We start from the raw sequence: 13,715 nt of genomic DNA on the forward strand, positions 1-13,715 counted from the left end.
TACTTTAACTGTCTTGCGTCTTAGATTTCTCAGAAGTACAATTGACTTTCCTTTGTATATTCTGTAATGACTGTAGATCATGATTTCTCATGAAACCCAGAGAACGAGTGGCTAACATATACTAAAATAGCCAGTATTCTCGACGTAAATGAAGTCAATCCAGCAAGCTTTAATTAACTTACGTAGTGCCATTTATATAGAGGCCGTCAATACTTTTGTTGAGTTCGAAAAGCCGCATTCTTCATTATAAGCCTTATTACAAGCATAAACATCAGAAGTTGCCAGCAACTGCCACCTAAATTGTCGCAACCAGCACATTAGCATGTTGTAAGTCATTGCTCTTCAGCAACCTTACCTACAAGCAGGCAGCCATCAATGTGACTGTCATTTGCAAATTCATCGAATGCAACCGATGAGCCAACCGCCCATCTGTCGAGCCATCCATCCAGTGCCTTCCTAAAGTTAGCGAATTCGCGCTTATCGATGTCCAACTTAAGGCGAAAAAACTAATGAAAAATCAGCTAAGCAGAAAAAAGGGCCAAAACCAACAATAACCGAACGGATGGAATACGAAAATCAACATCAACAAAATACAAACAAAACGCGGAGAGACCACAGCGGTGCAGCAGAAACTGGGAAGAGGCAGCAAAATGAAAACGAATTAAATTAAATTGAATTAAATTAAATGAAAACTAAAATTCAAATGAGTTTTTTGGCATTAACGAGCTGAGTTGAGCAACCGAGCTGGCGATTTGTGGAGCCGACGCGGAGGCGCAGGAGCCGGCGGCATGCTTAAGCAGATGGCAGTTGGCAGTTTGGCTGATGGTTGCTGGCAGTTGACCAGTTATGCGCTTGATGTTGGCTTTGTCAACTTATGTTGCTGACACTGCCAATGTGTTGTTGTTATTACAATAAAGTATTGTTGTTGTTGTTGTTGGCATTCATTGTGCTATGTGTAATGAAATAATCCACAAATCGATTTCATTTGCCATTTCGACTGTTGATCGCAGTCCCGCTACTCCACTGGCTTAGCGGACGGACCCGGTTCGGAGTGGAGTTGTCTAGGGTCTTCACTGCTGACAACTGTCTAAATTTTGTTGCTGCCCAGCTGCCTGCCTGCCTGTCTGTGTCTGCTTCGTTTGGATGCAAATTAGCTGCAAGCAGTCCGAGTCGCTGCAAGGGGTACCAGCGAGCAGCTTTACTCCGCTGCATAATGCAAATCCATTTTGTTTACTTATTTGTATTTAGCTGCTGCTTTCGCTTCCAGCAACCAGCAAGAAGCAAGCGGGAAATGCAAATTGATTGATTTATTTTGTAAATAAGCAGACGACGTTGATGCGCCAGCTAAGCAGCAAGCAGCATGCTTCTTTCGTCGTTTTGCCACGAAACTCAATGCGGGAAGTGAAATTTAAGGATCTCAATTTGTATGCATTTACACAGTAGCGTTGAGTTGCGCGCTTCCTGGAAATTGGCGATTAGTGATGAGCTTCCACTTTGCAGCGCGCCACCTCAAATGAACATAATGAAGGCGTTCATTAGCTGCTAAAGGGCTTATATTACTAAATTGCTAAAAGCACTTACCCAAGCACTTAGTCCCAAGCTACTTCCAGGAATTCAGTACTCATTTTCATTTATTGTCATTAAATATTTAATTTAAAAACAAAACTCAAACGAAATAATACAAAAATTCTGTCATTCGACACAAATTTCACTTCCAAATCCCGCAGCTTTACTCCTTCTTCTGCATATAACGAATGAGATCGATGATGCGCCTCGAATAGCCATACTCGTTGTCATACCAAGCGATTAGCTTCACGAACTTGTCGTTCAGTGATATGCCCGCCTTGGCATCGAAGGTGCACGAGTTTATATCATGTAGAAAGTCCGACGAGACCACCTCCTCCTCGGTGTAGGCAAGTATGCCTTTCAAGGGTCCGTTTGCCGCTTCCATAATCTTTTTCTTGATTGTCTCGTATGGCGCCGGCTTGTTGAGACGCACTGTCAGATCCACCACAGACACGTCTGGCACCGGCACTCGGAAGGCCATGCCCGTTAGCTTGCCATTCAAGGAAGGTATAACCTTACCGACGGCCTTAGCAGCACCCGTTGTGGCGGGTATTATATTCTGCGCGGCGCTACGTCCATCACGCCAAAGTCTGGCGCTCGGCGCATCCACCACCTTCTGCGTGGCTGTGACGGCGTGCACGGTGGTCATCAAACCCTCGACGATTTCGAAATTCTCATGTATTACCTTGGCCAGTGGCGCCAGGCAATTGGTTGTGCAGGAGGCCATCGAAATTATGCGCATTTCCTTGTCGTAAATATCCAAATTCACGCCCACCACCAACATGGGCGCATCTGGCGAGGGTGCACTAATGACGACCTTACGTGCGCCGCCGACGAAATGCCCGGCCGCCTTTTCCATTGTCAGAAATACGCCAGTTGACTCGACAATGTATTCGGCACCGGCGCTGGACCAATTGATTAAGGTCGGGTCGCTTTGGTTGAAGACGCGTATTTTCGTGCCGTTGATGATGAGACAGTCCTCTTCGGCGGCCACCTCACCCTGGAAGCGGCCATGCGTCGAGTCGTACTTGAAGAGGTAGGCCATGTAATGCGGATTGAGGAACGGGTCGTTGATCGCGACGACAAAGGCGCAGTCGTCGATGGCAGCGCGCAGCACTAGCCGGCCGATGCGTCCGAAACCGTTGATGCCGATGCGTGACATTATATTCTTTTCTGATAAAAGTCGGTTTTAGTACAAAGAAATTCACAAAAAATTAAACTGCGACAGCTCTTGTCTTCTCTAATGTCTAAGATTTTTTGGAAGTTCACTTCGTTGTCTACTCTGATTTCAAAAATGTTTTAAGAGCAAAAAAAATTCAAATAAAAGATACGAAGAATTTTGAATATGCGGAAAGAAAATTCTTTTTTCAAATAACTACTGACAACAATTTCAAAAAAGTGATTGCCAATTCTGAACTATTAAAAATCTTCTCGGGTTTTGAGCAGTGATTACATGTCTCAAAGAATAATGAATAATTGAAGTTACATAATCATACTTTCTCTTCGTAAAACTGCTGGGTTCTGAACGAAGCGCTTTCGGGTTTTTCTGAAGGAATGGATATAAAGAATTCGATCCACGACTATCCTGAGAATGAAGAGGCTCTCTAAACTCAAATTTTAACAGTAGATCGAAAAAGACCGTAAAGATTAACAGAACCCAAACTCAAGTTAAAGGCTTACATAATTTCAGTCAGAACAGCGAGACAAAGCATTATTCTCCACAGATGGATTTAATCCACAACATTACAACAAGTGGACATACGTAGTTGACAACAACCAACAAATAATATGCATAAGTCTCAAATTAATTACCAGCTCAAAGCAGGACAAGTCAGTACATGGAACACATTCACAGACAAATAAGACAACTACAAAGCAACGGGATGCTTAGACCAAAGCCACCACTGAAGCACAGCGAAGGTAGTCGCGTAAGGAATCCATACCAATTAACCCTTAAATAGGCGTAGCCAGGCGAAAGCAGGCCGCGCGAAGCTACGAAGATAATTTGAAGTGTAGAAGCTAAGTAGGCTGATGAAAGTTTCGTTAGGATTAAGACAAGACTTGGGTAATTTCTGCGAAGAGGTGACAATGAAATTTGAGTTATTGTTGGTGGTGGTGTTTGGAGTGCGGCTGTATTTGCAGAGGCGTTATAATTAAAATGCATTAATTATACGGACAAAGCGAAGAGACTTCGTAAGAAACCCTGCGACCGTGGCGAAATTGTGATGGACCTGCTGTTGTAAATATCCTTTTCGATATTTGTAAATGCAAATCAATTGATGCGGCCAACGAGCACTCAGTCCAAGACACTCACGCACAGACACTCAGATATTTATAAATGCGCTGCGGTCGTAACGCTATTTACGCTGTTTAGCATACATTTAGGCGGAAAGCGTTTGAGAAATTCGTTTCATTGCTCATTAGCATAGAATTTGTTGGAAATTTACAAGCAAATGACAATCTTAACATCATCTTCTGTAATAAAGAATTTGAGTCGAAGATGTTCTGCGTGGCGAGTCCAACGCTTCTGTCAATGCCGGCCGTAGTGCTCGCCTTGGCGCAGACCATTAATAATGCGTTTCATTTGAATTTGACTCTGCCACAAAAATAAATGGCATAATTGTGCGGTTGGCCGTCTGCTTCGCTGCTTGACTACTTGTATTTAGTTGTATTTGACTTTTGTGGCACATTTGCGGCTTTCATTTGTATTAGGCGTGCAATTATTTGTACTTTCTTGCCTGTGTGTGTGTGCTTATGGCATTCGTTAAAAAGGGTTTTTGCTGCTCGGACGCAAATTAAATGTCATTTGAATTGCAAATTACGCCGTAGAATTATTTGCATAAATGCGAGGCTGATAATTTGATAAGTTGGCTATACTATATTTGGGAATTAAAAATCGACAAATAAGAAATTTTTGAAAAAACGCTTCAATAATAAGTAAATATTTGCATAAATATTGCTTTGTTAATTAATTAATTAAAGACCAAACATTTTATACTCTCGCAATTTAAAACACAATTTGACCCATATATTCGGCATAAAGTCCACTAGAATGACAGAATTCATTATATATAGTAGTATTTTAGATGAGGGATGAGATTATCCCTAAAGCGATATCACTCATTTCATCATCAAACTAAAGGGTGATTTTTTAAGAGCTTGATAACTTTTTAAAAAAAAAAAACGCATAAAATTTGCAAAATCTCATCGGTTCTTTATTTGAAACGTTAGATTGGTTCATGACATTTACTTTTTGAAGATAATTTCATTTAAATGTTGACCGCGGCTGCGTCTTAGGTGGTCCATTCGGAAAGTCCAATTTTGGGCAACTTTTTCGAGCATTTCGGCCGGAATAGCCCGAATTTCTTCGGAAATGTTGTCTTCCAAAGCTGGAATAGTTGCTGGCTTATTTCTGTAGACTTTAGACTTGACGTAGCCCCACAAAAAATAGTCTAAAGGCGTTAAATCGCATGATCTTGGTGGCCAACTTACGGGTCCATTTCTTGAGATGAATTGTTCTCCGAAGTTTTCCCTCAAAATGGCCATAGAATCGCGAGCTGTGTGGCATGTAGCGCCATCTTGTTGAAACCACATGTCAACCAAGTTCAGTTCTTCCATTTTTGGCAACAAAAAGTTTGTTAGCACCGAACGATAGCGATCGCCATTCACCGTAACGTTGCGTCCAACAGCATCTTTGAAAAAATACGGTCCAATGATTCCACCAGCGTACAAACCACACCAAACAGTGCATTTTTCGGGATGCATGGGCAGTTCTTGAACGGCTTCTGGTTGTCTGAAATCCCACGTGATCTGTCAAATACTAATGCATGAAAATCCTAACCTCAAAAAAATCACCCGTTATATTATATCCAAAGCTATATGCTGACTTAATTTTTGGAAGATATCTCACATATTTTCCGTTATAAAGCCAACCGGATGTTTAAAAACGTATCTGGTATATGAGAGTTAGGAAAGTTGTGACCCAATTTTACCCAATTTAAGCTTCCTCTGACCTTCTTTAAAATACTTGAGATATTTACAGGTATTTTCGGTAAAAACTTATTAATTGCCACTAAGGTCTTCTAGTTCGATATCTGGTGTCTTGAAAAGCTACAGTACGATTTCGATAATATTTAAATGAGTGATGTCACTCTTCAAACCTTACACAAAGGTTCCGGTATCTTCGTTGGTTCTTAATGTATATATTGTCAATTGAACAAATCAGATGGACTTCAAAGTGTGTTATATGGGAAGTCGGCGGGGTTGTTAACCGATTTCGTTCATGTTCAATCGGTAAAATCAGTTTGTCAAGGAAATATTATGTACTATACCTTATTCAAATCGGTCGAGTAGTTCCTAATATATAGATATATGTTTCTGACCGGTTCAAGAGAGATTCTCAACTTGTTTATTCTTCAAAGTCCTTTAAAGTTGTCTTGGATAAGTGGAGAATTGTGTCTAAAAAAGACGTGTACATCATAATTTTAGTCAAGTCTGTAAAATAGCTCCAAGAAATAAGTCTTCACTGAAACTCCGCGATATCAGAAAAATTTTTGTTCTTCACCTTTACCTTCTGTCAACTGTTCCACGCCTTATCTATTTGCTGCCGGCTCCATTTGCACTGACCATCCAACTGTCAGAATTCATTACCTTTAAGCATATTTTAAGAGATCAAGCATTGCACTTGACCAATAACAAAACAATTAATTATTAATTTCGATAGTTGTTGTTGCACTTGCTGTTATATTAATTCAATATGCGGTGCGCTGCCGTCGACTTTGTGGCATTTTATTTTTTAATATTTACACTTATCAACAACCGGCGAACATCCGCTGCGCCTATCGTGCATGCTAAGAGATAAAACGCGCCACCAGGTGGGTTCGGCCGACAGGCAGCGCAGAGCAAATGATTATTGACCGCATTAAAAATTTAATTAACATCCATTAATCGAGCGATAAAACATTTGTGAACAACGCAAGCAACAACAAACAGCTGTTTCACACAAACATTGTTGTTGTTGTTGCACTGTGTTGCAGATGACAATAAAAGCGACTTACCTTATCAGGCGTGTGCGCCAAAAAATATGCAACGAATATGCTAACTTGAGTGAAAAAACGAGTAAATGTGTGGGTCTGAAAGGGGGGGAAACTGTGTGTGGTAAGGAGGGGGTTGCATTCATCATTCATTCATTTCGCTTGTAACATGTGTACATGTGCCCGCTTTCGCGTTTTTCCGCTCTCTTTGGTCTGCGTTGTCTCCCTTTTAAGTATTTGTTTGCACAATGCGGCTGTTTTTCGCACATATTTACATATATTCGCATATATTTTGTAAAAATCGACGAGAAGAACTAGCCCAATAACAGTAATAATGCAAAGTGAAGCGCGCGCGTGTTGCATACTTTTTGGCGTGACCGCATAAAACAATTTTCATTTCCTTTCAACAAGCCAAGCAGCATTAACACAAACACAGCAGTGCCGCCACCTACCACCTCTCCCTCGGGGGTCCCACCAGCCCTCTTTTGCCGCTGCATCAAGCATCATCAGTCAGCCACAAAACAGCGACAACAACAACACACTTCGATTACAATAATAGCGGGACTACACTAATAAAAAAGCTGCGCTGCACCAACTACCACCGCCCTGCTCACCGCCAACAAACTCTTTTAATTGTCAACGCATAACAAAATGAAAATGACCTAAAAAGATGAGCAACAACAACAACAACAACATGGTGGAAGCGTCAAAAATAAATATTAAAAATGTATTTTTTGTGGCAAGCGGCACTTGCGGCGGCGCGTACACATGTTCAGGAGAGGTATCTGCGCGGGGAGGTGCGCTACATGGCGCGGAAGCGGGTGGTCGCTTGTTGGTGAATTGGTAAAATAATTGCTTCGCATTTCCGGTGAACTACATACATTTTGTCTCTCAGCGCGTCCTTTCACCACAGATGTGTGTGTGTGTGTCCTTGTGTGTGTTTGATATGCGCCACTCAGCGCTCAGAAACATGCAACAACAGCGACTCAGCGGAGCGCGTCAATGCAAACCGCGAAAATCCATTGTGGTCGCGCAATGGAAATGACCACAGCGACAACTGCTGCTTCTTCTTCTTCTTTTTCCCCGGCGTTCCAACAACTGTCGCCAGCAGAAGACGCTACTCCAGCGCTGCTGTGAAATATCAAAGCTGTGCGTCTAAAAGCACTTTTGAAAAAATGTAAATTCGGCGAGCTACATTTCAGCATAGTCAAGGACCTGAAAGGATCCGATCGGTGCTTTAGTTGTGGTGTGGTGAAAGAATCCATAGTTGACGGTTGTCTACAGGTCAAACTAACCGGTTCACAGTATATAGCTTAAGCTGATTTTTATATAAAGCATTAATTAATTCATTAATATTTTTACTATTTGCTTATGAAGAGAAGTGTACACTTGTCTCGAGAAAGAAAGCATAATTTCATTTATTTGTGACCAACTCATATTTTTCTTGCTTTCCTCAGCTACTATAGTGTAGCACACTTTTAGGCACTTGAAAAAATGTCACAAATCCTTGCAGTCATTTCCACTGCATTCTTATTGCGCTCTTCCGCTTTTTTCGCAGCGAGTTTTAGCATACTTTTAGGTGCTTTACCCGCCACTCAAGTTGTTGTCGTTGTTGAACGACTTTTGCGCATTGCTTAATTATTGCATAAAAATGCCCTTCGGTAATTTGTCTTCATTAGACGCTACTTGGCGTGTGTGAGTGCCCTTCTTTGGCACAAAGCCTAAAAGTAGGCTTTCATGTGCTTGGCAAATAGCTAACGCTTCAACAGAGCCAGGTAATTGTTGAAATGTTGACTTGACTTGTCAGGAAGATAGGAAGTCCTAAGGACAACAACAACAACGGTGAAGTGTCCTCTCCGTTATTTCCTACTAATTAAGCCCATAAGTAGGCAACTTTTGTGTTGCACACGGTGCACATATTTATTCATTTGCCGCTGTTTGCGTAATCACCATGCCACTAACTGCAGGCTCAGCTGTTCCGACGTTTGTGACTGCAACAATAGTTTTTCCGTATGCACTTATACATTCGCTATTCTTTTTCAACCGCCTTCGTCGGCTTAATAATACAAAAATAACTGTAAAGTGTTTATTATGTTGTTAGTGTGCGCCTGCATGTATGCCTCAAAGTTGACTCTCTAGGTGAAACAGCGCATTGTGCACGTAATGGAATAAAAAGCATTGCAATCTCCCTCCACTTTACCGTAGAGACACATACATATGTTAGTAGCTAACTATATAATAGCGTTAGATCTTTATGTGTCTACTACATAAGTGTGGGTTTGTTGCAAATTTTTTCTTCAAGAAGAAGCACACTTACGCCTTCAAGGCTATTAAAGAATATGCGCAATATATTCACGTCTCGCTTATTTTATGTATTACAAAATATATTTTTACACAGCAATATACATATGTACGTAAAATATTGTGAGAGAGGTTGAAGTTGGTCGTGTGTGTAAAGCAATTTGTCAATTCGTCTAATTTGCATGCGAATATTGATTTTTACGTTCGCCTAGACTTTTTAAAGTACATAAGTAAGTTAAGAAAGCGTGATATGTATATTTGAGGTGTTGATGTTTTAAACGCTATCTCGAATCTGAATCCGACATAAATCGAACCAACGAATTAGTCACAAAATAATAAAATTTTCTCGAAACCTACTTGATTCTGAAAAGTTTTGAATAGATAGACATCTGAAGTTCGCTAATATGAAACTCGAAAATAACGTAGTCTCAAAGAAGATAAATCGGTTCTTCCTTAGAGGTGGCACAACGGCGAAGAAGACATATTTCCATTTCTGAAATCTCAAATGATGTTGAGAAACCCTGTTTTGAGCCATCTACTGTATCGATAATTTTCCTCGAGGCTGATACATTTCATATTCCATACAGCAATAGCTTCACCTTTGGAACTTTATATAACCTTCGGATGCTTTCAAGTCTTAAGAATCTCAGATTATAGATTCAAAGTTTAGTTGAGTAAAATATAACTTACAGGAGTAGTTGGAAAAGCCCACGGTTTTAGTCAAGTCTCATCGAAGGTTAACTTTATTACACGAGATCTCCAAAGCCGTATAACTCGTGTAAGATCTCATAAACCGCTTATATTAAGAGCAATCTGTTTCTGTCATTGAGCTTTTGGTCGCCCGAATGATACTGGAAGTTATTCTGGACGTTTTTGATCCTCAAATTATGATTTTAGAGACTACTATATTCAGAGAACCCCTGTAATTTGGGTCCAATCAGTCTTATGAAAGGCAAAATATTAAACTGCTTGAATCCTAAAAGAATCCAACAACATTTGACAGATTTTGAAGGAATCAATTTAAACTTATCCCATAGGGAAATGTAGTTCAGAGACTGATAAATGAATTAAACATTTTTTTGGAACTCTAACTTTAGATTATCCAAGTACCAGAGAGGGTCTCTGTAAACTCGAACACTAAACACTCATTTGTTGAAGTAATTTTTGAAAGTTCTTTCGACTAAGTTGTTCAATTCCACTATTTTCAACAAATATTTCCTCAATCGATAAACGATTCTAAGATCTTTATGCTTCTTCCCAGTTTTATCTTTAACATTTTGTTCGGCATCTTCATATATCTATACATAGTGTTTGAAAATTCAAAAAGCAAACAAGGGATTACGGCAGCTGGCCGTCTGTGGGTGTGTGTGAGTGAGTGTGTAGTAAGTCACGAAATTAGACGTAAAGGACTTCAGAAGACAGTTCATGTCTCAGCTGACGCATGCGGGAGTCTCATATGCATGCAGCTACACGCAAGCCTGGGTGTTTGTTGTACGAGGCATAGACAATTTTCGGACAATTAATATGTCACCTGCACACACACACGCACACACGAAGATGCAATTGGAAACTAAGCTTCCTGCAAGGCTATTGCAAAGGAGCTGATAAAAGTTGTTAAGGCCGAAAAGCGGCTAAAGACAGGCCGTGTAAGAGAGAAAGAAACTGATAAAGAGAGTGCGAAAGAAAGCACGAAGAGGTGCCACAACGTCTAATATGTGCGAAAAGGACATCTAAGAATTTATTACTTTCCATTTAAAGTTTGAGGAAAAAAATCGACAAATAATTTACTTAACTGATAAGTGAGGGGTTGAGAGGGGCCAAAAGTGAGGCAAATTGCATTTAAAGCAATCGAGAAAATGCTGCAGAAATGAAGTCGAGAAAGCGAAAATTTCTGCAGCAAAGAAAAATATTAAAGCGTAAACTGCTGGTGCCGTTAACCGGCGCACAGCAATCGAAGAGTGAAACTAAGAAACTTTAAGAATTTTTGAGGAAAGTTAAAAATGAAAGAGCAGACAAGCAAGTGAATAGTTGCAACAACAACAACACGCATACACATACGAAAAAGTGCAACGAAGCAAAGTGCGTGTGTGTTCGAAGATTAAATGGCACGAACGAAGACAAGACGTAGATGAGGGGGGGTCCTCTTCGAATTGTTTTTCTAATGAATTGCAGGTGAGGGTTTAATCGAATTTTCTCAAGAAGGCGCTGCGGAGAGCACGGGACAGTGCAAGTATCCCACATAAATCTGTGGGTGGACTCGATTTGCATATGTTGGACAAGTGCGTAAGTGCGTGAGTGTGTGTTTTTGTTGTATACATATGTGAACACATAAAAATTGCTTGCATGTTGTATTAATGATAATGCTTACGCAATGCTTGTACCTAAGTATATATCTATATGTATGTATGTGTATATTTATAGACAATTTCATATTTATAGCTTCTCAAGGCGCTGGCAAGAGTTATATATTTTGTACGCTATATAAAGGCCTTAACACACATATAAAAACATAATTGGGAGATTGTGACACGCACACAAGTAAATAGGCGCATATGTGCTTTTTGTTCTTTTTTCTCTGCGCATTCTATGTGTAAGCTCTTTACATAAGAAGATTCTTCTGCATTTTGGGCAATTTATTCATTTTGAGATTTTTCGCTATTGGTTGCAATCTAATCGGAGATTAATCGGTGTGAGTGAGTGAGTGATTGAGGCAGCGCAGCAACAACAGCATCTATGCCAGCAACAACAACAATGACAATGCAATTGTTGTTCATATTGTTGTTTCACTGTTCGTCAATTGCATTTGGATTGAGGCAATTTTGTCACTTTTAATTGATTTCCTTTATCACATGCGTGCGTGTTTGTGTGTGTGTGTGTTTATGTATATATGTCTGTGTGCGTTTTGCAATATTTTTACTGTTTTCGCACATGGTTTATTTAGTTGCGTGATTTCACACCTCAACAAAAGAGGCCTAAAGGGGCACGCAAGTTAACTAGTTAAATGCATGAAAAAAACTGTTGTGTATATAAAACAACAACAACAATATATATATATTACATAAATTGTATATATTGCATAAACCACATAACAATTAAGTTGACATAAAAATTTATGTGCATACAGAAAAATTCTATATTTTTCTAGCGTATATAGATAAGTTATTGTTTTTGGCAGTATTTCTTATGCAAGTAGGCATATTTATTATATATGTACTAATATTTATCTTGATTGAAAGCAAATTGTTACACCCAAGTTTTTATCATATAATTTTTATTTAGAAAAATTCCTTTTTTTATATACTTTAATACTACTTTGTGTTGGTGCCAATAAAATCACCACAGCAAAGTAAAGACAAAGATAGATCTAGATATGGAATTCAATTATCCCAGCAAATCCGTCAATTACTGCTTCTAACATTTTAATTTACAAGAAAATCAATAATCTCAAAAAATAAATTGTATAAAAATTCAAAAAGTGAACTTTCAATACCGAAAATGTATGTATGTAAGTGATTGAAGTTGAACCGTTTAGCCGGTTATAGCCGAATCGATGAGAGCGCGCCACTCCTCTTTTTCCTTCGCAGTACGGCGTCAGTTAGAGATTCCAAATGTAACCATCTCGCTCTCCACTTGGTCCCTTCAACGGAGCGGAGGCCTTCCCCTTCCGCAGCTTCCTCCGGCGGGTACTGCATCGAACACTTTCAGAGTTGGAGCACTTTCGTCCATTCGAACAACATGACCTAGCCAGCGTAGCCGCTGTCTTTTTATTCACTGGACTATGTCAATGTCGTCGTATAACTCGTACAGCTCATCGTTCCATCGTCTGCGGTATTCGCCGTTGCCAATGTTTTGAGCACCATAAATCTTGCGCAAAATTTGCCTCTCGAAAACTCCTTGTGTCGTCTCATCTGATGTTGACATCGTCCAAGCTTCTGCACCATAAAGCAAGACGGGAATGATAAGCGACTTGTAGAGTTTGATTTTAGTTCGTCGAGAGAGGACTTTACTTTTCAATTGCCTACTCAGTCCAAAGTAGCACCTGTTGGCAAGAGTGATTCTGTGCTGGATTTCGAGGCTGACATTGTTGGTGTTGTTGATACTGGTTACCAGGTATCCGAAATTATCTTCGACTTCGAAGTAATGACAACAGTGACGTGGGAGCCAAGACGCGAATGCACCGACCGTTTGCTTGATGACAGGAGATATTTCGTCTTGTCCTCATTCACCTCCAGACCCATTCGCTTCGCCTCCTTATCCATGCGGGTTGATATGATGATATCTTTGGTGTGTTAGCTATTCCAAATCTCGTTCTCCCAAAATCATATTTTTGACCTTTTGATGTCTTCGTCTACGGTACTCGCTCCACAAACCTCTTACGAATCGGTCTACGTGCAGCACATTTGTTTCCAAAGACCTCGTATCTAAATCTCAACATTGATATCATAAGCTGATTAACTTTCGTTACATAACTCTGACTGAACTATTTTTTCGGAGTTGGTCTTTTTGACAGTTGCCATTGTCTTTCCATAATGAAGAGACTTACTCTGGAACTAAGTTTTTGCCTGACATACGGCCCCAATTGCTGCAGAAAATGGTCGAAAATTGGGCCTCTCGGTTGGAATTAATTCGCGCCAGACTCGGCGGTCACATGTCCAAAATCTTTTTTAAAACATAATGTCCTGCCCTTATCGTTTTAATAAAACGAATTATTGGCCGTTACCTCCTTCCTCCACATGCTTAAAAAACCCCCTTTACTATAAGACTTAAGACTTAAAGACTTTCGCTACCTATTTCTATATTGAGGTGATAGGTACA

The 13,715-nt window shown here is 40.0% G+C and overlaps 2 protein-coding genes across 5 annotated transcripts in view; one reads left to right on the forward strand and one right to left on the reverse strand.

Annotated features, from left to right (window-relative positions):
* The window catches only part of LOC105213350 (pneumococcal serine-rich repeat protein), a 289,615-nt gene that overhangs the window by 125,674 nt on the left and 150,226 nt on the right, over positions 1-13,715 (forward strand). The window lies entirely within an intron of this gene.
* On the reverse strand, positions 1,614-2,961 carry LOC105213352 (glyceraldehyde-3-phosphate dehydrogenase 2-like). Its single transcript, XM_011186091.3, has one exon. The coding sequence runs from the start codon at positions 2,726-2,728 to the stop codon at positions 1,730-1,732; it is 999 nt and encodes a 332-aa protein (XP_011184393.1). The 5' UTR covers positions 2,729-2,961; the 3' UTR covers positions 1,614-1,729.

Source organism: Zeugodacus cucurbitae, chromosome 6 (assembly GCF_028554725.1).
Source record: "Zeugodacus cucurbitae isolate PBARC_wt_2022May chromosome 6, idZeuCucr1.2, whole genome shotgun sequence".
NCBI classification, from domain to species: Eukaryota; Metazoa; Arthropoda; class Insecta; order Diptera; family Tephritidae; genus Zeugodacus; species Zeugodacus cucurbitae.